This window comes from Thunnus maccoyii, chromosome 5 (genome assembly GCF_910596095.1).
Source record: "Thunnus maccoyii chromosome 5, fThuMac1.1, whole genome shotgun sequence".
Lineage (NCBI taxonomy): Eukaryota > Metazoa > Chordata > Actinopteri > Scombriformes > Scombridae > Thunnus > Thunnus maccoyii.
Window position 1 is genome coordinate 25,878,431 of NC_056537.1, and position 27,070 is coordinate 25,905,500.

Consider the following 27,070-nt stretch of genomic DNA (forward strand, 5'->3'; position numbering starts at 1 on the left):
TCACACAATTAACAACCACTTTAAAGTCAGGTGTGTGGTTTATGAACGACTCAGCCAATCACAGAGCTAGATGTGTTAACCCGGTAGCATCATATATTTAAACAGGAAGTCATTTACATATGTTGCGCGAAATTCAAACGTGGTGGTGGTTGTAGGGAAAGCGACTTGCTCGTGAGTATATAAGATGAACATACATTATTACTCAGGGTTAAATCACACACCGATGTATACATTTATGACCACTATATGAGGCATCTTTTGAGCTTGCAAATAAGTCTGAAGCTTGACTGGGGTGCTGCTTTTCAAGTGCTCTTGATTGGTAAAATGTCCCTAAAAGATAAATTAACAAATAAGTCAGTCAGTAATATTTACTTATTAACAATATATTTATAATATGTGAGCCAATGGTGAGTTTAGAGTGACCTTGTATCATACTGGTCATACTCTATTTAGACGTACTTGTATAGAGATTGAGAGAGAGCATATCTTATCTCAATAACAATTTTATTTCCTGTTTGCCCCATAATCTTCCCAGACCTAAAAATCAACTCTAGTGTCATTCCAATTTTTAAATCTGTCACTCTGTCAGTTTTTTCTTGTCTCTTAAGGCCGTCAAATCCACAAATAAGCATCTTAAAGGAAACCTTTGTCAAAACTCAGGCCCCAAGCATGGCGATGTTGTTTGACGAGATCAACCAGCAGCTGGACTTCTCTAGCTGCGGAGATGAAGGAAGCAGCAGTGACAACAGCTCCGATGACTACGCCTCCAGGATCCGAAGTCCCAGCTCAGCGTGCAGGACGCCCAGGGTGCAACGCCACCGCAGCAGAAGCAATACCTTGTCTTACCCTTTACAGTGCACCAGCCCCATACCTTATGCTTCCTGGAGTAAACTGAGGCTCTGCGACTCTCCCAGCACGCCCAAGGTGGGGAATAATTCAGACTGGTATGCCCCCTGTGGTCTTGGGAGATTTCTTAAAGTGAGCCTCAATTGTCAAACTAGTTTAACTTCAGAGGAATGAATTTAATTTCTCTTCCTCCCCCCCTCTAGAGTCTGCTATCTAAGGCGTCCCAGCCTTCCTCCAGCACTAAGATAAGTCGGCATCAGAGGACCCTTCGTTTCGCCTCAGCTGCTGCAAACCTCATCCATGCACCCTCGGTCAACGTAAATCCTTTCACCCCTGACACGGTGCGCAGGAACAGTGAGCAGCTCAGGAGTGATGAAGATGATGATTATCAGCGCAGGTAAACTACTGCTTTGATGTGGTACTGTAGACCCGTACTGCAGAAACACCTGTGATTCCTAAGCATCTTAACTTACCTGTATTATGATGGTTTATACCGAATTTGAGCTATATTTTTTAAACGATAAACATTTTCCCCCACACACTGCACTGAGGCTGAAATTGCCTTTATGACATGTGGTGGGACATTGAAATATTTCAAATGCTCCATCTTTCTGTTTTTACTGCTCCTACACAGAGGCCTGACTGTTTTATCCCTTACTAATGCAGTTCTGTTCACAAAATAGAAAGGTCTGAAGGCCCTTTTCATCTTTCAGGTTGAAACACAGTTTAACGTCATCAGAGGAGGATGATGAAGCCTTTCTCCCACCAAAGGTACAACTATTTTTATCAGTGCTTTGTAGTGAATAATCCTCCCTCTCAGATGCGTTTGATATGATTTCATCATGAGGCTTTGTCATCTCTAGCTGCCTCCTCAGCTCCTTTTTTATTTATTTATTTTTTTGTCCAAAATTACACCCTGCCAGTCCTACATCCGGGATTTCGCAATGGAATCTCCGGCAACAAAAGAAGAGCTGTCAGAATCTTCATAACATAACACTTTCCTCGTGGAAGTACTACCATATTTGGTGAAAGACAAAAAATGTTTCTCCTGGCTGTAAACAAAGCTCCATCTCTGACGTGTGTTCCTTCTTTAGAAATTCTTTGGTTTCACCACAAGGCCCTCCGTCTGTTTATCTGGCAGAGGCGAGCTGTCCAAGCCTTCATGCTGTCACGGTATGAGAGCGAGTTCCTGGAGCTGGAGTGCGTTGGCGTGGGCGAGTTTGGGGCAGTTTACAAGTGTGTGAAGAGGCTCGACGGTTGCTTGTATGCCATAAAGCGCTCTCGCCGACCCCTCGCGGGCTCTGCCAACGAGTGAGTCAGCAGCATGGCGCTGTCTGCCAAGTCATAGGCAGCCGCCTTTTTAACTTAAACAGATCAGTCCACTCCTTTGATTTAGCTGCTGAAGTGAATCAGATTTATCACTAACAATACTTCATGTCCTCACAGGCAGCTGGCTCTAAAGGAGGTGTATGCGCATGCTGTTCTTGGGCACCATCCACATGTCGTTCGCTATTATTCGGCGTGGGCAGAAGACAATCACATGATTATTCAGAATGAATACTGTGATGGTACGTTTTCTCATTAGCGTGAAAAGCACAGCACATTAGGTGAGAGATTAAATGATGTGGTTTTGATACTGTCATTGTGTGTGTGTGTGTCAGGTGGAAGTGTCAACGATGCCATCATGAAGAAGGAGGTGCAAGGTGAGCTGTTTTCAGAGGCCGAGTTGAAAGATCTGCTATTGCAAGTGTCTATGGGTCTAAAATACATCCACAGCTTAGGCCTCGTACACCTGGACATCAAACCAAGTATGTCTCATTGAGCAGTTTATGTTTCTCACACTGTCCATACTGAATCTAAAGAAGTCCCTTGTGCCTAAAATGTGCGTTGCTTCATCTGTCTATAGGTAATATATTCATTTGCCAGCGTTCCAGCACAAGTGCAGCGGGTGAGGGGGAAAGCGAGGAGGATGATGACAGAAGCATTGCAGCAGGAGTCGTATACAAAATTGGTATTGCTGATATTTGATGAATTACTGCACTAAATGTTTGTTTGCTGTCAATTCTCATTCTTGTTGCGTTTCTGCAGGGGATCTGGGCCATGTGACATCAATCAACAGTCCTCAAGTTGAGGAAGGGGACAGCCGCTTTCTGGCCAGTGAGGTTCTGCATGAGGTAAAAAATGTATAGCGGTAAAAGGAAAAGTCATCTTGAGGTCTGAATTGGTTGCACCTCACTGTAGGCTTATGGGGGAAAAAGAAAAAAAATGTCTCTCTGCTCCCCAGGATTACAGCCACCTCCCCAAGGCAGATCTCTTCGCTCTGGGTCTCACAGTGCTGCTGGCAGCTGGAGCTCCTCCTCTGCCTCAAAATGGAGATGAGTGGCACAGCCTTAGAGAGGGGCAGCTCCCCAAGCTGCCACAGGAGCTCTCGCCTCCCTTCAGAGGCTTGCTACAAGTAACCCGATTTCTAACAAAAAGAGATTTGATTTAAAGCTTCCACCTGTAGGAAGAACAGCACTCGAATTCACTCCTGTCACCCGCATAGCTTGTTGAAAATTCCTTTTTCTTTGTGTCAGTTGTTGCTAGATCCAGACCCGACGAAGCGGCCGTCTGCCAGGGAGCTTTGCAAGCACACGGTCTTAAGGGAGGGGAGGACTGGGAGGCTGGCTGCTCAGCTACGCAGAGAGCTCAATGTAGAGAAGTTCAGGACAGCCATGCTTGAAAAGTAAGAAGGGATAATGAAGGATAATTGAAGCTCTATCCTGATTTCTGGGTTTCGGGCAACTTGAATTTAAATATCCCCTCCAGACATAAAAATACTCTGCTTTGAATAATAATTTATGTCTAATATGGCTTTTCCACAAAAAATAACTAGTTTAATTAGAAATTCTTAAAATGACATCTACTCCCTCTCACTCACTGGAAAAAAATCAGAATCTATAAATATTTAAATATTGTTAATTTCAGAAGTTTAACTGATGGACACTAGATGTCTCCTACTTCACTGAAAATCCATTCTCTGTGAATGTGCACAGTTGCACACTGGACCATGATTGGCTCCAAACTAGTTGTGATGTCACAAATTGTGCTTGTTGGTAGGCATCTTAAACTCAGATTTAAGATAAGCACAGAGAAACTTTCTCCCTTCAGCATGTGAATGTGAAAACAGCCTCCTAGTGTCAAACTCTGCACATTGAAGATCAAATTTCCAAATAAAGGAACAATAAGCAAAACACATTTTTGAGTGGAGGGGGACTTTAATGTTCTTTGGCATCAGGAGCTGTATATGTGTTAGGACTCGACCCCCAGAGACAGCTTTTAAGTGATATCTACCAAAAAATAGAGACCCTACTCTCACATGGAGTGTTGCAGTACTTATGAAATACCTAAAAGTACTGAAAAATCTCTAATGCATGGCTAGTGAACTATGGAAACAAAAGCTTTATTTAAAAGGGAAAATGTGAGGGGAACTTCCTATTTTTGTGGTTGTTTTTAGACTGAATTATATAAACATGACCAACAGGCGTTGCAGTTTCATGTTTCACAGAAAACAACCTACTCACTCTCTAATTTAACTTTGTCCTGTGAATTTTATGAATTGCTCCTGGCATCTTAATGCTGATGCCAGTTAAAATCATTCACTCGTTTCTTCTCCCTTCTCCACAGAGAGCTCCAGGAGGCTCGTCAGGCAGCTCTGTCACCCAAGCAGAGCCTCCCTCCTGGGGTGAAACCCCCTGCTAAGATTGGGTCTCTACCCAGAGCAGGGAGGAGGCTTGTCGGTAGAAAGACGGCACGATCCAGGAGCTTCGGATGCCCTGGATATGGAGTCTGATGGGGCAGTGTGAGGACCATGTGCCTGTCCTTTTGTTTTGATGTAATGTAACTCCTTCTGCAACCAGGACGTGGTAAAATTGTACAAATCTTGAACTTTCCGTATACCACACAAGGTTTGTTGTTCTAGAAATGACTGATGATATTGGACAGCACTGGTCTTAAAGGACTGATTTGACTCACTTTTCTTCAGTGATAATTTCAACATCATGTAACTACTGCAGACCAATTGGTATTTGACCAGTTGTTTTATTTTATTTTTTACTGTAAATAAACGTTTTAAGCATTTTATCAGATTGGTTTCCTCTTCATAACCTGATTTTTCTCTGCCACTCATCGGTTTTTCTCAACAGTATAAAATATAATCCAAAAAAGCACATTCAGACAAAGCAGGGACTTTCCAGTAGATTGTTGTTCATGTTATCTATAACTGCACTTCAACTGTATGGCTGACTGTGTGCATGTGAAAGTTTAGAAATTTAGGAAGCATGAGCAATAATAGTAGTATTGTTTTTAGTATTCAGGTTTAACAATTAAATCGGTTTAAAAATTAAAGCAGTTTAATGTGACAACGTTACTGTCCGTCACAGGTTTTACATTATTTAGCTGGTGGGGTTGTATTTAAAGTAAATTGTTGAAATCGTAGAAAAATTGAAGATAAATTGGACAAACTTCTCTCTCCTCCTCCTGCGAGACAACATTGAACTCCGGCTCCAACAGTTCTTTCTGTTTTGTTTTGTTTACTCGAAGCCAATTTCCCATAAATCACGTTGAAATGGGTGTGTGTGTGTTTGTGTGTGTATGCGTTGTTGACCAACTTCTGACAGTGCATGCAGGCATCATGGGCACTGCCTCACGGACCTGTTTAAATGGTAATCCTAGGTTTGCGAAAGTCTCGCGAGGCACTTCAAAATATTCCTGTCTCGCTGTTTTATGATGTGACAACGGTTAGGTTTAGGCACAAAAACCACTTGGTAGTGTTAGGGAAAGATCATAGTTTGGTTTTAAACGATCACTTGAAACCGCTTAAAACGTGGTGTGGGTTAAAGTCAATACTTTGAAATCTCGGGTGGATTTTCGCAAATCTAGGGTTACCGTGTAGACACGATTTTGCTCCACCTCCAACGTCACAAGACATGTTGCTGTTTTCCTGCTGCCCACACAGCGATCTGGGTATTACCTCAGCTGTGTTTGAAGAGTATTAAATGGCGCATGAACATCTTAGGAACATCAGCTTGCTGCTATCTGTCTAACGGTGAAACGCGACTGGCATTAAAGACGAATGTGAGTAAACTCAGTCACTGTTTCGAAGGAGATTGGAGTTAGGTTAACCAGCTACAGTCACCACGTTTTTTGTTAAAGTTAACTTTTATGTTCGACTTCGACAACTAACCAAGTTAGCATTAAGGAAATATTAAGCTAATCGGTCTGGCTAGCTTACCCGTCAGAATAGCGTTAAGTCTATTTGTCCTGGCTCACATGATATGTAAAGCTAAACTATGTGTTATAAATTGCAATTTAGTCACTTTCCTATTTTATGCAACGTTATCAGAACTTCTTGAGTGGGCTGGTCAGGTGTTTTTTTTTTTCTGCACTTCGGCGACTGTCCTGTTTATTGACTTGAGCGAACATTTCTAACATTACCCTCACTGTTCTTGTCCAAACTAGAAAGTCCCGAGTAGTGATTATTAATGGATGATCTGAGGAAATTGACCAGTAGGCAAAACGCCTCTCTGGTCATTTTCTCCTTCCTTCAAGTGGACTATACACTCCCGGATTACGACGAGGAGCTTTTCTCTTTGGGCGAAAAGCTCAAACGGGACATCAACTGTAACGGCTCCTGGATAGACAGTGAAGACGATGGAGGACTTGAAACCGATGGTCACCTGCCCAGCAGCATCTCTATGTCTCTGGATGATTTTCAGCCTTCAGTGCAACTGCACCGGCCTGGTGAGCTAGTAACTGAATAATAGTAACTGTCAACTGCACTACTAAGATTATCTCAACTCAACAGGTAACATTACAGAGTTAGTTTCACTTCATAAACCTTGATAGCAGACCAGTTTCACCACATTCATCACTGAGGTTTCATATCTGTGGATGATTTTTTTTCTCAAAACAAGTTTTTAGTCTTTTGTTGTATGCATCCAAAATAAATGAAGCCTTTTGTTTCCAGCAGTGTCAGAGTAGACAGACATACTCTAATGTACAGTCGAGCCACACACTTGTTTACTCAAATAATGCAGAGGAAATCTCACTGTAACAGACCAAAGTCAGAGCGTTCACACTCAGGCCGCTATGCAGATTTAATTTCCAGTAACAAAACAACTTGTCTCTTAAAGTGAAAGCAGGAAGTGACAAGCTAGCAAGTTTGCATCTAGTGTCTCACTTGATGCAAACATTCACATTCCTACATCTTGATCCCTTGATTACATCATGAATTGTAAATCTATATTAATAAATTCTGTTCAGTACATAGGAAAATGTGTTAATACAGAAGTCTAAGATTCTAATAATTAAAACAATTTAGAGAAGGATCATTGCTGTATAATAATTATTTATGGTGAAATATTTTTCCTCCACTATTCTTGCTGCTAAATCCAGAAACATTTAACATTATGTTGACTAATGTGTACCAATGTTTTTGTCAATCTTGTTCCATTATAGCGGACCACGCAGAGGCAGCAGTCCTTCAGGAGGTTGCAGCAGGGCTGAGAGAAATTGCAGCCCAGCTTGAATACAATGTGGTGGCTCAGGCTACCCAGAACCTGAGCAAGAACATATTATCATCCCACTGTAAAGTAAGTCTGCTCAAGAATTTTTGAATTGTTGATTGTATATACAAGATGTGTTCTTACTCTGGTTTTGACTAAAGCACTTAACAGTTAATGGTCTTTTACAGTTGCAATAAGCAGAGTACTGTCTTCATGATTGATCCCTTTGTTTCGTTTGCAGGATTGGAAAAAATATCTCAGCCAGGAGGTGGATAAGGCGATGAGACGGGGAGTGGGTCTCGAGCATCTACCCCAGGAGCGAATCATCATGGCCCTCAGTCTCACGCTGGTGAAGGGAGTGTGCCAGCAGGTCCCACGACTGCTGAAAGACCTGTTCGACGTTGCGCTGCAGTACATCAGCCCTGCAAGTGCCAGGTGACTTTTGAGCCGCAAGTTAAGAGGAAATAACTGAGAAATCTGTGGTGGAAAATACAGCCGAATCTGAGACGGACATCTGCTTCTCCTGACTAGTCAACTGTGAAGAGAGCTTTGTTGACTAGTAAAAACACTTCAAACGAAAGGAAAGTGATAATGAGTAATTAGTCTCATAAAAAGAGGAAGCTTTACATTGTGAAACTTGAATTTTTTCATTTCTTTATGTGCTTTGAATCTTTTTTATAATGAAATTCCGTTTCTTCAGTTTACTCTTGCATAACAGTGCATCTTTCCAGTTAATAAAATACTTTTTTTTTTATTGTGTGTATTCAGTTATCTTGGTTTCGTTGTATCTTAACACTGTATTGCTTGAATACCTAATCATTCCAGTGATGTAAGTTGAATTGTAATGCTTATTCAAATAAACACTTTAATGAGATTATATTTTATATACTTGAAACATTAAATGTGTTATTACATGGCAATGTAATGTACATCCTGGAATTAATTGAATAAAGCACACTTGATTAAATAGTCTTATCTTTTATTATTCTCATCTCAAACAGTGTATTGTAGGAAACTCAAGGTACAAAGTGTCATGTTGGGACCTTTTAACATCCACCTACTCCATACTTTAACAGTTAACCTTTGAAAGCAGGCGTAATTTGAGTAACACTGACAGACATACATGGAAACATCCTTTCTGTATTTAGGAAGATGGCATCTTTCCAAAACAGCCGTTCATCAATTTTCATGGTGATACAACCACAAAATGCCCAAATCGTCAAAGAGAAAATATTTAAGTGGTGGGGCAGAAGCAGTGAGGGCAACTCAAGGTCACCTTTTTATCATCATGTGATAGCGACATGAATAATTCCATGAAGCAAAAGGGCAGGATAACTCTTTTAGCGTCTAATTTGAATGCGTTGGGGCCCTGGGGGGGGGCTTTCCACAATAACAGTCTGCATTTCCTGTATACAACTCCTGTGTGACACTGGATTATTAATGAGGAGATTCGGTTGATTTGGTGTTACATTCCTGCGAAAAATGTTATTTCAGGCCAGGTGTTTTGTTTCACACTTTCACAGTTTTTGTTACAGAATCTTTTGCCTATGTAAAAGCACACAAATAAATTGACTGTTTAGATCTATCACGTTTAGATTGTTGGTAAAGAACTATTTTTTACCTTACAGTGGCCTACTACCTCATATTCTACTCAGGGAGCGTATGGACTTTATATCCTCACTGGTGAAGCAGTTACTGGGACAGGTGCACTTGTTACTTGGCAAGTTGTGGCACATATCTGGTACATTAGAAGCGGTGGAGCAGTAAGGCAGTGATAGAAAGGGGCTAAAGACACTAGGCTGAAAAAGGTAAAGGACAGGAAAGAAACTGCAAAAAACAGCATATGGTGATTCATTTGAGGTGCCCGCCCAATAAATTCAACTGATAAATCCTTTCACATTGAAGAGAAGACTGAATTCATGTGCTGCATTCACATTCCATTCACTTCCTGCTTTCCATATCTGGTGAACATGTTCACATTTTCCTGTTGAGGTCATGCAAATAAAGTAATGCAGCTTACATAAGGACTTTGATTCAGCCAACAGGTATCTTTAAAAGTCTGACAACTTACATTGTAAGTATGACACGACAAAACACTGGCATTCACCTCTGGGAAAACCCCATAGCAACAATGAATAATGCTGTGACTTGCTGTTGTTTGGACATTCACATAATATTCAAACATAAGAATATACTGATGTCAAAATTAATGATTTAGAAGTATATCAACATGTTCAATGTAACATTTCTACAAAATACAGCAGTAGTACTGTCCCTTAGGACACACTGAAATACTTTGGGGAAAATCTTTAATGTCTTTACACATAAAGGTGAACTAAAACATGGAGCACATTTGTACATTGATAGAAATCCCATGTGCAGTGTGGAAAGATGGAACATACATTTAAACCAATATGTCTGTTTTGTCAGAAGTACCTTTAAACTGACGCATAATATCACATTATTGGTTTAATTTCTATATTTGGTTTGTGTATCAGAGAAAGTACCAGAATAACACATCACAGTTAGAGGGGAGAGGATGAATAGATGCCACTTTGCTGCATAGAAAGAGAAACTTGAGTTTTCCATGTAGGTACACTGACTCAAACAAAACAATCCTAACAACAGACAACAGAAACAGGCAGAAGAGAGATCAAAGTCCACACACTTTCAAATCTAAAGGGCTGGATTCCAAAAGAATTTATGACTGACACGGTGAACCCAAAAGGATTGAGGGAGAAGAAAAACATCAAAAATAAGAAGTACAGTGGAGTGCATTATTTTCCCCTTTCTGTGTTTGCACCTGGTGGAGTGAAAACAGCCAAGAATTCCAGCAGTAAGGTTGTGAATGTGGTGAGATCCAGGATTGCTGGGAGGAATTTTCACAGATTTTAAACCTTCAAAAGCATTGTGTTTTTTTTTTTTTTAATTTTTTTTTTTAAATGCAGCCTCAAATGATAAATCCAACGCAATTTGTAAGGAGAGTGTGTACTAATAAATTATCTACCTTAACATCTTTTAATTTGCATTCTAATCCCCTGAGAAAGATACTTTTTATTCTACTTCCTCCTGTAGCTTATGACACCGTATGCCATCACAGCAGCGAGGACCACTAGTGCAGCGCCTCCATAAAGCAGCACTGGGAGCTCTGATTCTGGCTCTGGCAGCGCCGGGGCCTCCTCAGCTGGGGCCTGTACAGGGGCCTCTGCAGACTCTGGGACCAGATGTGCAGACAGCGGGGCCTCTGGCTCTGCCACAGTCTCTGGTTCGGGCTGGGGCTCCTCTGGCTGGGGAGGCACTAAGACGGGCGTCTGTTCTGGTTCAGAGGTGGCTTCAGGCTCTGCTGGTGCTGTGGAACTGACGGTCGGGGCCTCCTTGGCTAGAGATGAGGGCGCCGCCTCAGCAGGCACTGGGGCAGTGGCAGCAGCTGGTTCTGGCTCAGGCTCTGGTTCTACTGCAGGAACAGGTAAAGGTGCTGCAGGTTCTGGCTCAGAGGGAGGGAGAGCGGCAGCTTCTGGGACTGGGGGAGGCAGCTCTGGTTCTGAGATGAGGGAAGGCTCTGCTGACAAGCTCGCGGGCGTCTCTATTACAACTGGCTCCTCTAATGAAATCAGGGAGGCCGGGGCTGTGGTGTCTGCCTCCAATGACACTGGAACAGGTGGAGTCTGGTCCCTAAATTCTTCCCTGAGCTCGGCCAGCTCGCTCTCTGTGCCTAAAACACTCATCATGCTTTCCTCTATCGCTCCGCCCTCACCGCCTTCATCCAGTAGCTCAGCCTCCTCGCGCTCTACGTGGACAATGTCCGAGTTTGAGGAGTTGTTCTCGCTGCGCTCCTCAGCCAGAGCCACGCCCTCATTGCTGTCCAGGCTCTTGACGTCTTCAGGGTCCATCATACCAACCTGTGCCCAAGACTCGTGGCCAGCCAGTGACACAGGTAAGCTTTCTGTCTGCCAGGAGCTCTGCCCGCTGCTGTTGTCTCCAGTGCAGAGCAGCGACGAGGGGGGGCTGAGCTGGTCGGGATGCTGCTCCCCTGAGAGGATGTAAATGTCGTTGCTGTCTTCAGCAATGGTAACACCTCGCTCCTCCTCTGACTCAAGGCCAAATATTTCACCCTGTGGTAGACAGACAGGAAGAGAGATGTATATGTATGTTGTAAACTAGGTGAGTGAGGAAGACTGAGTTTATACTGAAGATTTTTGAGTAGTAGATATAAAAGTTAAATTGATTTTGTATTCTGAGTTTGCTCTTTGGGCACAATATGATGGAGGATTATTTCACCCACAAAGAAAATCAACAGACAAAACTCCATATGTCATGCAAAGTATATACATTGAAGCTAATAGTTGGTACATTTTTAGTACACAGGATCATACATTTTAGAGTTAAAATTTAGATTGGGTTCTAAATTTTGATTTGGATAATGCTTCACAACAGAGTGAAAATTAAACAGCTTTTGAATCGACACTTTGGATTCCAAAGTGCAGCCATCCACTTTATGCACTGCATGCTTTACATTAGGTTAGCCTTGTATGCCACCTAGTGGTAAGAACCTACTGACCGATGATAGATGAGGAGCCATCTGTAATGTTCTTCTATTATATAACAAGCATATCATGTGGGTACAACTAACTGAAACAGAGGTCACATTGCTAAAGCAAAGCACATTTAAGCAAATTAAATCAAACAGTAGAGTCTGCTGAACTGAACACACATTCGACTTCAAAATATTAAAAAAGGTCAAACTCTCTCCCAAAGCCATTTTTCTCATGTCAACGTTTGACATAACTGAAAAGAACAGAAACAACAAAGCAGTATGAGTGATTATACCAGCTATACCTTGCTAAGTACACAATGTGATGCAAGATCTTAAGTATGTGCTAGAAAAATAGGCCACTGAGTGTGCACAATGAGCACAAAAGAACGAGATACACACTGACATGCTCACGATCCTGAGGGCACAAAGCTTCTGTGTTCTGTGTTAAAAACACTGGATGAAAAGAAGGAGGTTAATAAGATGTTGTGGGCGGTTGTTTGCTGCACTTGACAGCACTAGATGGAAAGTAATCACCAAAGTTATTACAGTTGAGCCTGACAGTGATATGAATATGTTTCACTCAAAACCACAATTGTGAACGGTACCGCCGGACCAAATGTCAGGGGATCTCCAAAGTAGGCTCCTGTGGTTACAATGGATGTCTGTGCAAAATTTCATAGCAATCCATCCTATAGTTGCTGAGATATTTTAGCCCGGAACAAAGTGGTGGACAAACAGACCGAGAGACCAACATCACCATTAACTCACATCTGTCTGAGCAGGTGTATCTAGCAGATGACACTGACAAAAACTGCTGAGAAACAACTGACCCGGGTTTACAGATAATAAACTGAGCTTAGCTAGGTTGAAGTTATATTTGAAAGTGTCATGAGAAGGCATCTCTGTGCCGCTGTGCATGTCACATAGGTGTGACCTGAACAGATGAGATTCAAACAGACAGTAGACACAGAGGTGTTTCTCTGAAAGGAAGGGCGAGTGTTTGTGTGTTAAGCAGACAGAAAGGATGTGACAGCAGAGACCAGCTCCGGGGGGCAACACTGTCTCCTTTAAAAACATGATAATATGTCATTATGTTCTTCACAGAGTGGCCTTGCCTGCCAATTTGCATCTGATCCACACACCATTTCCTGGAGTAGCAAATATAATCTGGTATTATTAACCTATATGAACCCGATTTTTAAATGACACCGTCAAGCTGTGAAGGTTATTTTCCTTACAAGGACACTCGCAGCGTTGTGCGTGGCAGCTGCATCCTGGGAGGCAGGACAGAGATTAAATCTAACAGCCTCCATCATTATCCAACATTTGCTTTCTGCATAAGCTGATTTGCATGTGGGAGAGAAAGAGTGCTTTAAAAAACCCTCAGGATACAGGCTCCCACATCAGCTGGACAGAGCAGGACAGAGCTGCCATGTGGTATAAAAGCCACAGGAAAAGGTTGCTGATGGTATTCAGGAACAACAACACTCTATCCTCCTGCGTTTATACTTTCAAATTTCTATTTCTAGTCCTCGCTGATGTAAAATCTAAATCAACATTTAACCTTAAAAGGTTAGACTGAGTGACAGTAAAATTTACTGTGTCAATAAAGAATACCAACTGGGTGTTCCCTGCCTTAGTCACACTGCAGAGCACACGCGCCAACTATAAACCACTTATTACATGACGTTTTAATGCAATTTCGTAATAGTCATCATAAAAAACAGGTCAAAGTGTTGGAATTAAACAGAACAAATTCACCATCGAACCAAATCAAATTTATGGGCACTATCACAAAAAACTTAACACAGAGGTATTTTGTGATAACAAACAAGAATCCTTGCAAACAACTTTAAAACCTGTGGCAATAATTTATCATGAAACAATGAAAAAAACACACCTGAGAAGACAATCCACACTGAATTTGCTCCGTTCTTTAAGGTTCCTCCAGCACTGCTGAAGCTGAGACACACACTAACATTTCAAGTGTTCGGCTGTGGGGTGTGTTCCACAGTTCTCCGCCCTCGCCCCAAGACAAACACTCACTATATTAAAAAAAACCACATTCCTGTTGTAAGCCAAGGGTGCGCAGTCTACCTGTCATTGGTTTCCTTACTCCCCCCTCACTAGGTGAGCTAGTGCATTATCTAGGAACCATCCCTAACTTTGAAAGGCTGGGTAACATAGCCACTGGCCTGTATACCTTAAAAAAGAAGAAATATCTCTAAACTCACTAAGAAAACAGCTGCCGAGTCTATGTGACTGTTACAAGTACTTGCTACATTGGCGCTTGACTGCTGCATACTGTCAACATGCTGCATCCACTTGCAAATCCAGACATTAGATGTTACAAAGGCTCACTTTACACATCGACAAAATGTTAAACGCACAACACTACAAAACCGGAAACTGTTTTCACATATTTTCAAATGATAAACGCAAAACCAGTGACATTCAGTTTTGTGGTTATTTTGATCAATGTAATGTTCACTGGCACATATGCACTCTTGACATTTATGAGGATTATATCATCACTGTTCCTAATGGTGAAGCACCACAAGAGGTCACACAGCAGCTGGTTGAGTTGAGTAAAACCCAGTGGAGAGCAATGCTGATAGGGAACTACTGTACTGTATCATTAACTTATTGTACAAGTAAGTTACAGCTGAAATACATGCAAGACAAGATTACCTCACCATTGGAGGAAATTTAATTTCTCCCTCTTTTAATTACTTTGTTAGAATATATACTCCTGCCCCTGTGAGTGCCTATTTGTCTTCATCAACCTACAAAAAGCAATAAAACCTTGTTATAGGACAACACTATCAAAGAATCTCACTGTTTCACCGACAGATAAAAGCTATACAATAGTACAACAGTAAAATCTCTTCCCCAGCAGTATCCTTTGAATTAATGATGGAAGAGCAAATACTTTAAGTTTCGTGCAGATGCCCTTAAAACCATCACAGATACAACTGCCTGCAGTATGAAACTGCCCAGCACAAGACAGGGTATTTTGTTAGCTTAGAACTGACTCTGTTTATGGATCCTGATAAATTTGGGAGGGTCTTGGGCAAACTCCTTCTTAAACTGATGTTCAAGTCTCTTGTTATGTGTGGCTACACAATTTGCACCAGTCAATTGGTTTTTGGCCAGTCATCATTAACAGTGTTGTGATAGCAGAGAGACTGATAGATAGATGGAAGGACAGATTAATGGATGGATGCCCTGTTTAAAGGTTGGCAGTCAGCCAAAGTCTTGCTGCTGTAGCAAGTTTTTAGCAAAGCTAAAAGGGGGCCAGACGAGCCCCTGGTGATGATGTTTTTAGAGGATTATGGGAGTTATTTTTGGGGCTTCCTCAGCCTGCACATCAGTCTACTCTACTCTAGTCCAGTCTCTTGTCAATTTATTGGCACAGCAGTGCACATATTTCACCCTGGAGCTGGCGAGATGACGCTTACATAACATGGGGAAGCACTGTTACAGTGTACAGGGTACAATGTGATGTGCCCTGACATGGCCCAGACTGGAACCCTTACAGCACCTTGTCCTTAAAATATCATCACCACAGTATCACTGTTTCTACGCAGCAGAGGTTGTTTCTAATAGGAAACTGAGGGCATACAGAAGATGCTTTATTGCGTTTTGAAATATGCTGCTTTGACTATCACATATACTGCAGTAAAATGATGTATGTCTTCATTATCTCTTTTCCAAGAAGTCAGGTGCAATTATTGGTGTGCTACGTCCAAACCTCAGGAGTCACATTACATCACACTCACAAGGACTGTAATATGACATGGCTGATGTGCAAATTCAGGATGTGCAGTCGCACTCTCAAGGACAGCTGTCTGATTCCTCATGAGGAAAGGCCAACAGCAGCACGCAAGCTACAGACAGACACACAGGAGACAGGCTGCAGACAAAACAGTGCAGATGATGAAGAGGGGTGGCTGGGTTTGCACGCACTGAACTACAACCACCTCTGGTCAGCATAAATTCTACTCTACAGTTTTGGCTTTGTAGTATATATCCTTCATTTTAGAAATCGCTTTCTCCGTGCAGGACATTTGCTTGCTCATCTCCCCCCCCTCGTCCCTCGCCAGTCATGCCCTCCTCTTACTCGCCCCTGGCTGTGCGCTGTTTAAGGGCTACTGGTTTTGTTCCTGCCAAGTGAAGTGTACACCACATTAGGGTCATAATAATCCTTATTGTATTCCGATGTGACTAACAAAAGGAATTATGAGAGGCATCCAAAGCCAACATGGTGTTACTCGCACTACAGTCACAACAAGATACAATGTCCTGGGAGAGGATAGAATACCTACTCTTCATCGATTCAACACAGAAAATGATGAATGAATAATTCATGCATTAACGATGAAATACTACTTTGATATTTAAAAATATCTTGATTGTCTTGCTTTGCTTGTAAGTTGCTTTGGATAAAAGCATCTGCCGAATGACAAAATGTAAAAATGTGATGAGGGATAGATAAATAACACAGATAAATATGATAAACAGAACCCTACATATTACCTTCTCTTTCCTCGTAAACAGAAACTGTGCATTTATTAGCAATTAGCAGCTCACATTTCATTGACTGAGATCATTGCACTATTGAAAAACACAATGCATACTGTATGTTTACATGCAACCACTAAACAATGACAAGAGCTGCAAACATTGCCAAAGAAGAAAGACCTATCAGGCTGTCGAGAGTTTTCTTCACTGCTTAACTGTCAGAGTAAAAACTCTGTCACAAACACACACACACACACACACACACACACGAAGACCAATGAGCTCATTCAGTAGTTGTTTCAACATCACCAGTAAAAGAAACATCCTACCTTAATGCGAAGTCTCAAAACTCCCTGGTTTACACTCAAATAGACACACAAAAGCTCAGGAGAATTGTAAATATAGAGCGATGGTAGAAAGCCAGGTGGAGAGAAGTGTTCATGCAGGCAGCTGTCAAACTAATGGAGATTTCACTTGCTGGCTCACCATGCCCACCCCTTTCCTCCCTCATCTCTCACCCCTCCCTCCTTCATACTCCCTCCCTTTCTATCAGCCTGTCTCTTCATGCACACCCTCCCTCCTCCTTTCTCTTCATCCCTCCATTGCTGATCCTGCCCCAGCCTATCATCCGTTCATCCCTTGTGACATAACGTAGGGCAAGAATGTAGCTTTGTCTGGAGCCAGCGCGCTGTGTTCACGTTACATTGCACAAAACCCGGCAGAGCATCGTGGCAATGAGGTAATGGCGGCCCAACGCGGCGGTGAACATGTCAAATCACGTGACCCTTCGTCAGCATGACCTTGTTCATAGGGAGACATCTGTGACGCAGTGTTCTACTTATTGCAACACTGGAAAGCTAAAGCCTTGCCAATATCATCACTGGAAAAAAAAAATGTAAATCTTAAAAAATAAAAAATTGAAACTATCAATATGGAATTTGTGCACCAACTTCCCAACTAAGATGACAAGAAATATTCCTGCTTTTCCTGTGTAGCGTGTTGAGTTTGATTCAGGATTAACACGGTAAACTGTCTGTCATGCTGCGAGATTATGGAACTGAAATCTGTTGACGTTTCAATTTACTGGCTTGAGAGAAACGCCAAGAAACAAATCTGTGTATTTTTGTTATTTTATCTTTATGTTCTGTCTAGGCTTGAACCCTGAAGAGGTGCATGCAAAACATTAAGTTAGCACCACAGAGCAAAAATAACTCTTGAGGAAATTGCTGCTCTAATAATGCTATTCCTTCATTTGCTTGAGTAAACATTTATCTTATAATCAGGGTTTTCTCACCTGAGGACATCAGTCGCAATATGCACAGCTCAACTGTAAACTGCCAAGAATACTGTTCAGCTCCAGCTGCACAGTTCACATGACCATAGTTAATGCTGAGGAATCAAATTTTTGGTTCAAACTATGACTGAATGTTGCCAACAAATTAATGTTAATGTTAAGTAGATTACATGAAAGTTAAAGCATTAGACTCTTGACTGAGATGGTTGCTTGTTCATTTTAAAGTCACATATATGACTGAAATATTGTCAAGTGAATTATGCAGAACATATAGGATTTATTGCCATACATTCTTATTACGATGTACATTTTGATCTCATGTGTTTATGTGGTTCTTGTAGATCATGGAGGAACTGTGACTCTGTATGAAACATCTGTACAATTGGCTCACTGATGCCCTCATCTGGCCGTTTATAGTTCTGTGCGTATATTTTGAGGATGGTGCAAGCATTTCTCTGCTCACTATACTATATCCATGCTGCCTCCGCATAATTTTGCATTATATTTAGTCCTTAATACAACTAAGTTTTGTTTAAGTATGTAAGAATGTTTATATTTTTCTATATTCTGTAGATTCATACCCATCTGAATAATAAAACAGTAAGTTATTTTTCATTTCCAGGTGACTAAGCATAAAATGTAAAGGTATACCGGTCTCCCCCATTTCACGCTTAATAACTCACCCATCCCCCTTGCTGGATGATGTAGTCAGCCTCAGCCTCCTCTAAGAAGCGCACTCCCAGATGCAGCAAAGTTGTCACAGACTGGCCCTCACTTTGTAAAGCCTGAAGCAGCACCAAAGGCACTAGCACCTGGAAGACAGGGGAAGAGAGAGGAGTAGAAGTAGTAGTTAGAGGGGGGGCTGGCAAAAAAGAAAAGAAAGCAAAAGCAGTGGTAACGTAAAGGTAAAAGACATTAGGAATGACAAAGGGGAACAGATTGAATGTTGCGGCATTTGCATCACTCATCTGATCTTTTTAAACAGGTATTGTTATGTAGATGATATGAAAAACTAATGGTTGACTCACCTTACTCCAGCCTCCCTGTGTGTGTGTTGACAGATCCAGCGCTGTGTCTCTGAATCTCTGGTAGTCCAGAGGCCTGAAACATACACAGTTTTACATGGAACTGCTGCAGAAGTATTAAAATGTACCAACCTTTAAACCCATATGTGTGACAACATGCCATTAAATTATTAGACTGCACAACAAACTACAATTTATTTTATAAGTTGTTTACTTGACAACCAGTGATTAATTAGATGGTGACTTGTTAACAACAAATAGAAGGACTTAGGATTCACCTGCAAAGAGATACCCCTTAAACGTACCTATCTGATTGAAATTGTTAAGCTTTTGTATTTAAAATATGTTGGGATAGAATTATGTGGTGTATGTGTATTATGTTATGTGCTGTATACTGTAAATGTGTTTGTCTTATAACATGTAGATGTCAGCCATGCTTAAAATAAAGGCTTAATAAAAGGTGCATGTGTGTGCCTTGGTTTTCTTCCTGTTTTGCAGATGATTATAAATCCAAAGATAACATCCAAAAAGCCCACTTGTACTCCTAGTTTACTGAGCATGAATGTTTTTTTTATAGCAATGTCCCACTCAGTTACACACATCCACAGTTGGAAGCTGCCCAGTACAACCACAGATACACAATAATTCAGTTTCATTTATCATTATCTGTGTGCAGTCTCAAATGGGGGGGAAATAAAGCAGACTGTCTCTAGAACATACTGTAATTCCAGCTCAGGGCAAATAACCAACATATTTGGGTTGAGATTGTGAACGGTTTTTCATCATTTCTTTTGCAAAGACTTCCAAGTTGAATGTCTGGATGAGGAGGGTACACTCACTGTATGTGTGTATCAGTGGGTGTGTGTGTGTGTGTGAGCAAGAATGTGCTCTACATAACTGAATTCAACAAGAAAAAAGAAAAAAAAGAAAATCTAAAACTAAAATTAATGTGCGTGTATACACCTCAGGTTGCAAGTATGCATGGTACTGGGTCATCTCTTCATGTGTCTTGACAGACATAATACAGTATTTTAGTTCATTTTGATATTTTCTATGCAGATTTGTCATAAAATTGACACATTCAACATTTAAATGCAAAATCTTTTCATGCAATACAGCTTTTTTTCTGATCTGACTGCAGAACTGCTGAAGTTCAAGAGTTCATTGAGAAGAAAACGAACAATACCAGCAGTATATCAACATTGACTTTGTCAGTGCTTTGAGACTGAAACTTGTGGACACACACAGTTTCATCATACTGCATGAATATAGAGTGAAAATAGTATTATATAGTGTAGTTGCTGCACTGACTCCCACAATTCTGCTTCCATGTAAAGTCTAAATGTTTTGGAATTTAAGCATTGTAAGCAGTCAAAAAAAAATCAGCAATCATCTCAAAGCAGTGTTATGTTTTTTCAGCACTTTTGTGATCATGCAAGCATGTTGATCTACATTAGCTCTGCCCTGAGAATTACAATATGAGTGTTTTCATTTAACATAGTCACAGAGTTGTGAACTGACCCTGTGAGGAGTGTGTGTACGGCTGCTGCCAGGTGCGTGTCAAGTTCTCTAGCCATCCGGTCTCCCAGTGCAGCAAGGCAGTCTTCAATTGAGGTCTCTGGGTTGGCCGGACAGAACACCAGCGATGTGTGGCGGTCGAAGCCTGTGCTTGAAAAGGCTGCAAACACACAGACCACAGGACAGAATGATATCTCAGGCAGGCAGTGCAATTCATTTTCAGGAATTAATCACAAGCCAGAAAAGGGAATGTGGGGTGGTAACACAGAAGACTGGGAAAAATCATTTTATCAAGGTAGCACCTCGGGTTTTGTTAAAAACTTCATGAAATCTCATATACAGACATGCTGTTGATGACTCATAAAATACGGACAATTCTATTGTTCAGACAGCACCTTAAGAGTTTAAATGACTCCATAAGACTATTAATTTGGATAGACTCTGAACTGTGGTTATGGAAATACACCGAAGTTCTGTTTCACGGCATACATTGCGTGTTTTATATTGACAACTACTGACTCCCTATTTCAATTCAATTTCAATTCAATTCTGTTTTATTTATATAGCGCCAAATCACAACAAAAAGTCATCTCAGCAGGTCTAGACCGTACTCTTTAATTTACAGAGAGAGAGACACGACAATTCCCCCATGAGCAAGCACTTGGCGACAGCGGTAAGGAAAAGCTCCCCTTTAACGGGAAGAAACCTCAAGCAGAATCTGGCTCTAGGTGGGCGGCCATCTGCTTTGACCGGTTGGGTTGAGATAGAGAGAAGAGATTTGGAGGGTGGGGACACAGAGAAACAGAACAACAACAGCAACAACAACAACAATATTGTATCCCTTTGCACAACAAGATCAACTGTCTGCATGAACAAAGAATAACATATATGACAATAAGAATAAAAGCAATAGATTTAACAACTGACCCAAAAAAAGTGCACTTTTTGATGGTGTGTTTTTTTTTTTACATTTCATTATAAAGTACTGTGCTGGTGTGTTAGCTTGTGGGAAAAAGCTGATTTTGGGTCAGTGGTTGAGGTTAGTGTGTGTGTGTCCACTTACATGCAGCGATTTCATCTTCCAGTTGTCTCAGTTCTTCCTCTATCTGCCCTTTTATCATTCTGGTCCTCTCTCTCTCATTCTGGGAATCTCCTGAAAAAGATAAACACATGACACATGAATTAACTCTCTCTCTATCTCTCTCTCTCTTTCTCACACACACACACACACACACACACACACACACACACACACACACACACACACACACACACACACACACACACACACACACACACACACACACACACAGGTCTTGCATGTTTCAAAATTAGCTACCCTCTAAGCCCCTTGTCCAGTCGATTGTTCAAAAGCCCTTTTAGACTGGGATGCAGCAACTGAAGTGGCTGCGTTTGATTCTGAATGAAGCCATGTTAAGACAGACAATGACAACTATGTGTGTTGGTTCAGGGTATTAGTGAAAAGATGAAATATGAACCAGGAAATCAATTTTATCAAGAAGGCTTATCAAAGACCAAGACACTGCACAGCAGTTTATACTCTTTAAGATTTATGATGGCGTTAATAATTTCATTTTCCCCTCTGTCTTAATGCTTGCCAATTCAAAATTAGAATTAGCACCATGTCATAATATACATGCATAACATACTGCTACTGCTGCTTCAGGAATGTGCAGAAAAGGTGCTGCCAGCCTCTAACTGAAATGGTCTTCAAGGACTAATGGTACTGATTAAGATTTTAGGTCTGATTAGCAACGTCGGTCGGTCGGTCCATCACTTTGCTCCAGACTGAAATATCTCAACATCAACTAGATGGATTGGCACACAATTTTGAGCAAACATTCATGGTTCCCATAGAATATATTCCAATGACTTTGGAGATCCCATGACTTTTCATGAAAGCAACATTATTGGGTCAAAATATGTTCAATGCTTTAGTTTATTACCAAATACCTGCAAGAATAATAATGACATTCCCATCAGCCTCAACTATAGTTTGCGTTTAGTGCTAATTAGCAAATGTTAGCATGCTAACACATTAAACAAAATATGGAATCACTCCCTCATTCACTCCCTCCTGAATAGTTTACTGATATAGTGAGCAGTAAACTGAGATTTTGGACACTTACTAATCATCATTATTTTGCATCATTACTGACATGCATAGAGTGCATTGTGACATGACATGCATTGTGGGACTGTTAGCAGAAAGTAGTCCATAGACACTACTTTTTTCTTTCCATTGTGGAATATTTGAGGGCACAATACAGCGGATACATTTAGGATAAAATTGACATCACCTTCTATTTACTATTTTGTGCACTACATTTACTTTCCAACATTTTATGAGTTATGAGTGTATACATTTATCCACTATATAGTGCCCTCAAAACTTCCACGATGGAACAAAAATGGCATGTGCACTACTTTCTGCTATCAATCCCCCAATGCAAGCGCAATGTGCTTAAATCATTCGTATGCACAGTTTAAGCACAGATTTGTGCGAACGCACTGTTTGTGAATGAGGCCCATTGTGTGAGCTGTAACTGAATTTCTAAAGACTGTAAGATAGATGTGCACTGTGCAGCTGTATAATTTAGAATAAAATAAACTGAGAATAATTATGGGATCAGACTTAGTATAGGCAGATACTCAATATTAAAGGTCTTGGATCAGGATCATAAGGAAGTCTGGTCATCCTTTGACTCCAGCATAATAAGGACTCAATGATGTCTGCACACTTAGCAAGACATGAAATACACACAGTTTGCCAAACAAACCAGTAGTGCATGTATAAACACTAACATTCCTGGAGGGCAGAAACATGTTTGCAGGTTTAGGTGCAGCTGATACTAACAAACTTTACATTCAAGTCATTCTACTGTCCCTTCTCAGCATGATGTTACTGAACTTAAAAAAGACAAAAGTTGATAATGGTGCTCTTTCATTGCGTGCACACAATTCACAGCTCATGCTGAAGTAAATTATTTACAAGATCCAGGCTACACTGCTGGGGCCATGATGAACCATGCAAAGGGCATAACTGAGACAAAGCCTTCTTGGGTGTATGACCATGAGCTTTCACATTCACACGAAACACTTTCTGAATGTAGCCATTCAGCCTGGACAGGCCCCGCAGTCATTGATAAGAAGAATGACACTGCCTGTTCACAAACCGAAAGACATTTGTTATTTCTATTACGATGGAATGTGTGAACTATTAGTTCTGTAGGTTTGAAACGGTGCAGCTAACCTGTAAACTAGCAGCCAAAAAAAAGATACATGAAACACAAATGACCTTTAAGTATCATTCTTCATTGATTTAACAGCTGATTGATATGCTTTTTCCAATCAATGTTTTCATGAGGAAAATCAAATACTGTGTTTTCGACAGGAAGGAAGAGGACACTCAGTCGGCCCCTCTCTCACTCTGTCTCTGTCCCTGCAGCTCATACATGAACGCCCTGAGGATCAGTGTTGGTTTTTCCTGGGCTTGGTGCTGTTTCAGCATTCAGCCAGACAGCTAGTCGGCCAACTATTTTGCTTTGGTCCATCGGCGTGTGAGTAATCCTACGGTGATTACACATGACAGGCTGTCAGAAATTGGACTGGGTCGAGCGGAAAGCAGGGATCAGCCACTCATCTGCCCTTCTCCACCCATTTCAAGCATGCACCAAACAATAAAAGGGACAGGAAATATGGAGAATTCCCCCTCTCCCTTTTTACTATCCCTCTTTTTTTTTCTAGCTTTTTCCAGATAGCTCTCTTCATATGCTGGGACAGAGGGAGTGACATGCATGACTTAAAATGGTACTCTTGCAAAACCGTCTTACTTTCCAAGACTGGGATGTTTCTCTTCTTTTGTAATCAATAAGATTTCTTTTAAAGTAAACACATTGTGGCCATTGCTCCATTGCACAAATTAAGAACCATGACATGCTGCTGGTGGTAAGTGTGGGATTCACTTTCACTCTTCATTTCTCTAACAGCACATAGCTTACTTAAACACCTGGAAGACTATGGAAAGGGTTAAAGTAAGAAGCAGAATTTATAAAAGCTTGAAACATGTGACATACATATAACTAAGTGACAACATAGCTCCAATTGTTTAAAAAAAAAAGAAAAAAAAAAGCTCTCAGTTGTGAACTTTTTATATGCCAGGCATACAGGAAAACAGATGAAAAAGCAGCAGGCTGCATACCTGAGGTAATGACACAAGGTTGCTATAAAAGCCTCTGTAAAGACAGGCCAGTCTTCAGCTACTCTGGACACCAGATTGGAAGGATTGTTGCTGGGCTTACAGGGAGCCTCAAATGACATCTATTTGTTTACAGGCCCTGGCTACTTCATAACTGTCACACTTCAATGAGCACACCAGTCTCTGGCTGTGTTTCTATGCCAATGTCAGAGAAGGCTAAATTGAGCTGGTAAACAGGTGGGAAACTGTCTGCACACCCTGAATATGTTTGCTACTACTATGTGTGCTGTGTGAATGCACAAGTGTGAGGTTTGCCCTTACATACATGTCACACTGCACAACATGAAGAGAGCTGTAAAAAAGACTTAAACAGCGTGTCTGTGGTTGCACTGCAGTAACGAGCAATGTGTCCCTTCCTTTCCGCACTTTAATTTCAGGTTGAAGCAATACCTTAAGTCAGATGAACAAAAAGAAAATTGAGCCATAAATCTAAAGTCTTTCCTCTCACCTTGAGCTGCAGGTAGTGCTTGTGATCCACTAACAGGCAGCATTCCCAGATAGTTGAGGACAACGTACTTGGTTTCATAATGGAAACCCTCAGGCACAGTGGCGGTGATGGAGGCAGAAGAGGTGGAGCCCGAGGTAGCCATTAAACAGACGTGTGTCAGACTCTCAGGCACATACGTTCTTACAGTCAAAGCTGGACGTTACACCTGAGGAAAATCACAGCCAGTGGGGGAAGAATAAATTGTTAGTGCGGCAGTAAATAGATTGATTCTGGCTGAGGCACTCATTAACAAAACATGAGGGAATCTGCATCAGACTCTGGAAAAAAAAGTCATGATGACATGTGTTGTTTAACAGCTGTTACATGTATGACATAAAACAGATGTCCCACTCAGTGTCATCATAGGCATGACAGCACAATGTCCAACACCCATTGTGCCAGGTTCACTTGCCCATGTGGCCAAGGGGTGATGAGGTTAAAAACGAATCACTAAATGTAATTTTTAATGCCTCTGGGACTACATGGCTGCTAAGTGAAGACACACAAGACATGTCTCTTTGTCTTGTACTTACATCATGAAACAATTCAACTTACGTAACACACGTGGCGGCCTAAGGGGCGTGAAAGGTCCTTCAATGAGAGCCTTTGATGAATAACTGTTTAGTGTATATTTTAATATTTTTGTGCTGTAATATTTGGTATCCTGTAAGTTTACTGGACGATAAACAGCAGTTTACAAACTCACTCACATGCAAACAATAACTCCGACTTTATCAACTCACACCGTCCTCCAGAGATGAGCTGACACCATGCGGATCAAAACTTAGACATGAGTCAAGTTTGTCAAATAAAGAAAACCTTCCGGCTTCAACTGTCAAAATAAAAACACTTGCTGACTTTGACTGATATGCCAAAGTGAGTAATACCAGTTTCAATGTTCAAATGAAAGTACTTTAAAGAGTATAACATTGGAAAATCAGAAAATTCGAATTATTATTAATTTCTCCAAAATGACAGCATGGCTATAAATGACAACAATATAACGTTATACGCTCATACTCAATAATAATCAGACACACAGTTCGTTAGCTAATTACAGGTCAAATTACATGTTTGTCTGTTACACTGGAAAAGTCCGTTTTTGGTCATGCGTCTTTGCTGAACACTTCAGCACACATGCAAAAGCTATAGGGTTAGCTAGCTTAACGTTTCATATTTTATGTGCTATTTCGGAAACCAAAAACTTCATTTTAATATAAATTGAGGCCAGTGGGTGCCAAACTTACCGCCCTTGTGCAAAGGCAACCAGGTGCTGACAAACGACAGGTTGAGGGGATATATGCGACACAGTCCTCTGCAGCAGGAGCTGGAGAGGACAGACCACCACTGGTAGGCAGCAGTAAGTTCGCACTAGTACACAGTGTGCTCTTACGGCTACGCAAGGCTAGCGACAATATAACACCAACCTTCCTGTCACAACCTTCAAAATAACACCTTCAGTGGACGGTTTTAGACTATTTAAACTGATATCGTGAGGATAACTCACTTCAAAGATTAAGTCTATTATTATTGTTGTTTGGATTGAACATTCAGTAGGCTTTCAAAGTGTATCCTAGCAACCGCCCGTGCACGTCAGGTGAGCTGAGAGTTTAATAACGTTAGCGACAGAATGAGCGCGGGGAGACGTCAGCGTGCGTGTAAAATATAATTTTACGTAAAAAGGCTGACTTATGGTAGGTAGCTCGACACTTTTGATAAATGTTGCTCGACAGAAATAACGTATTTTCGACAGAAAAAAGTGTCGCTCACACTTTTTTCCCCGTTCCAAGGATTTATTTGACTATTAAATACGCATATTATTTTGAAAGTTAGGACCGGAAGTTCTGTTTCCCTTGTTTTAGCTGCTCCGACGCTTCGACGGCGTTACTTTTTCCCACCCGCATTCTGTGAAGACCCGCCTTATTCTGCCTCTGATTGGCTCTGATCCTGATATTTTTACCCTAAGCCAACCATCTAATTCCTCATGCCTAAATCTAACCAATCTAACCAACGAAATC

The 27,070-nt window shown here is 41.2% G+C and overlaps 2 protein-coding genes across 7 annotated transcripts; one reads left to right on the forward strand and one right to left on the reverse strand.

The window, feature by feature from the left end:
• The first annotated feature begins 84 nt into the window (after positions 1-84).
• wee2 (WEE2 oocyte meiosis inhibiting kinase) lies at positions 85-4,968 on the forward strand. 3 transcript variants are annotated; one of them, XM_042411099.1, is made up of 12 exons: positions 85-171; positions 661-924; positions 1,050-1,243; positions 1,560-1,617; positions 1,988-2,157; positions 2,293-2,414; positions 2,508-2,654; positions 2,753-2,857; positions 2,935-3,020; positions 3,131-3,301; positions 3,423-3,571; positions 4,513-4,968. In XM_042411099.1, the coding sequence occupies exons 2-12, from the start codon at positions 670-672 to the stop codon at positions 4,676-4,678; spliced, it is 1,623 nt and encodes a 540-aa protein (XP_042267033.1). In that variant the 5' UTR covers positions 85-171; positions 661-669; the 3' UTR covers positions 4,679-4,968. The 3 variants fall into 3 exon arrangements, with proteins under 3 accessions (XP_042267033.1, XP_042267034.1, XP_042267035.1); XM_042411100.1 differs by having other exon boundaries at positions 91-171; positions 590-924; XM_042411101.1 differs by having other exon boundaries at positions 117-171; positions 609-924.
• Positions 4,969-9,683: 4,715 nt separating this feature from the next.
• Positions 9,684-26,629, reverse strand: bcl2l13 (BCL2 like 13). Of its 4 annotated transcripts, none has more exons than XM_042411094.1 (7): positions 26,300-26,629; positions 25,014-25,218; positions 21,350-21,439; positions 20,290-20,446; positions 18,772-18,844; positions 18,427-18,555; positions 9,684-11,503 (listed from the first exon to the last, which is right to left on the reverse strand). In XM_042411094.1, the coding sequence occupies exons 2-7, from the start codon at positions 25,153-25,155 to the stop codon at positions 10,451-10,453; spliced, it is 1,644 nt and encodes a 547-aa protein (XP_042267028.1). In that variant the 5' UTR covers positions 25,156-25,218; positions 26,300-26,629; the 3' UTR covers positions 9,684-10,450. The 4 variants fall into 4 exon arrangements, with proteins under 4 accessions (XP_042267028.1, XP_042267029.1, XP_042267030.1 ...); XM_042411095.1 differs by lacking the exon at positions 26,300-26,629 and adding an exon at positions 25,763-25,860; XM_042411096.1 differs by lacking the exon at positions 26,300-26,629 and adding an exon at positions 25,796-25,851.
• Between the last annotated feature and the right edge of the window lie 441 nt (positions 26,630-27,070).

Coding starts and splice junctions, on each gene's coding strand:
- wee2 (XM_042411099.1), top strand. CDS start 670: ATGGCGATGTTGTTTGACGAGATCAACCAGCAGCTGGACTTCTCTAGC. Junction 2,858..2,934: donor AGGAGTCGTATACAAAATTG/GTATTGCTGATA, acceptor GCGTTTCTGCAG/GGGATCTGGGCCATGTGACA. Junction 3,572..4,512: donor AGGACAGCCATGCTTGAAAA/GTAAGAAGGGAT, acceptor CCTTCTCCACAG/AGAGCTCCAGGAGGCTCGTC.
- bcl2l13 (XM_042411094.1), bottom strand. CDS start 25,155: ATGGCTACCTCGGGCTCCACCTCTTCTGCCTCCATCACCGCCACTGTG. Junction 21,440..25,013: donor AGCACTACCTGCAGCTCAAG/GTGAGAGGAAAG, acceptor TATCTTTTTCAG/GAGATTCCCAGAATGAGAGA. Junction 11,504..18,426: donor TCATCCAGCAAGGGGGATGG/GTGAGTTATTAA, acceptor TGTCTACCACAG/GGTGAAATATTTGGCCTTGA.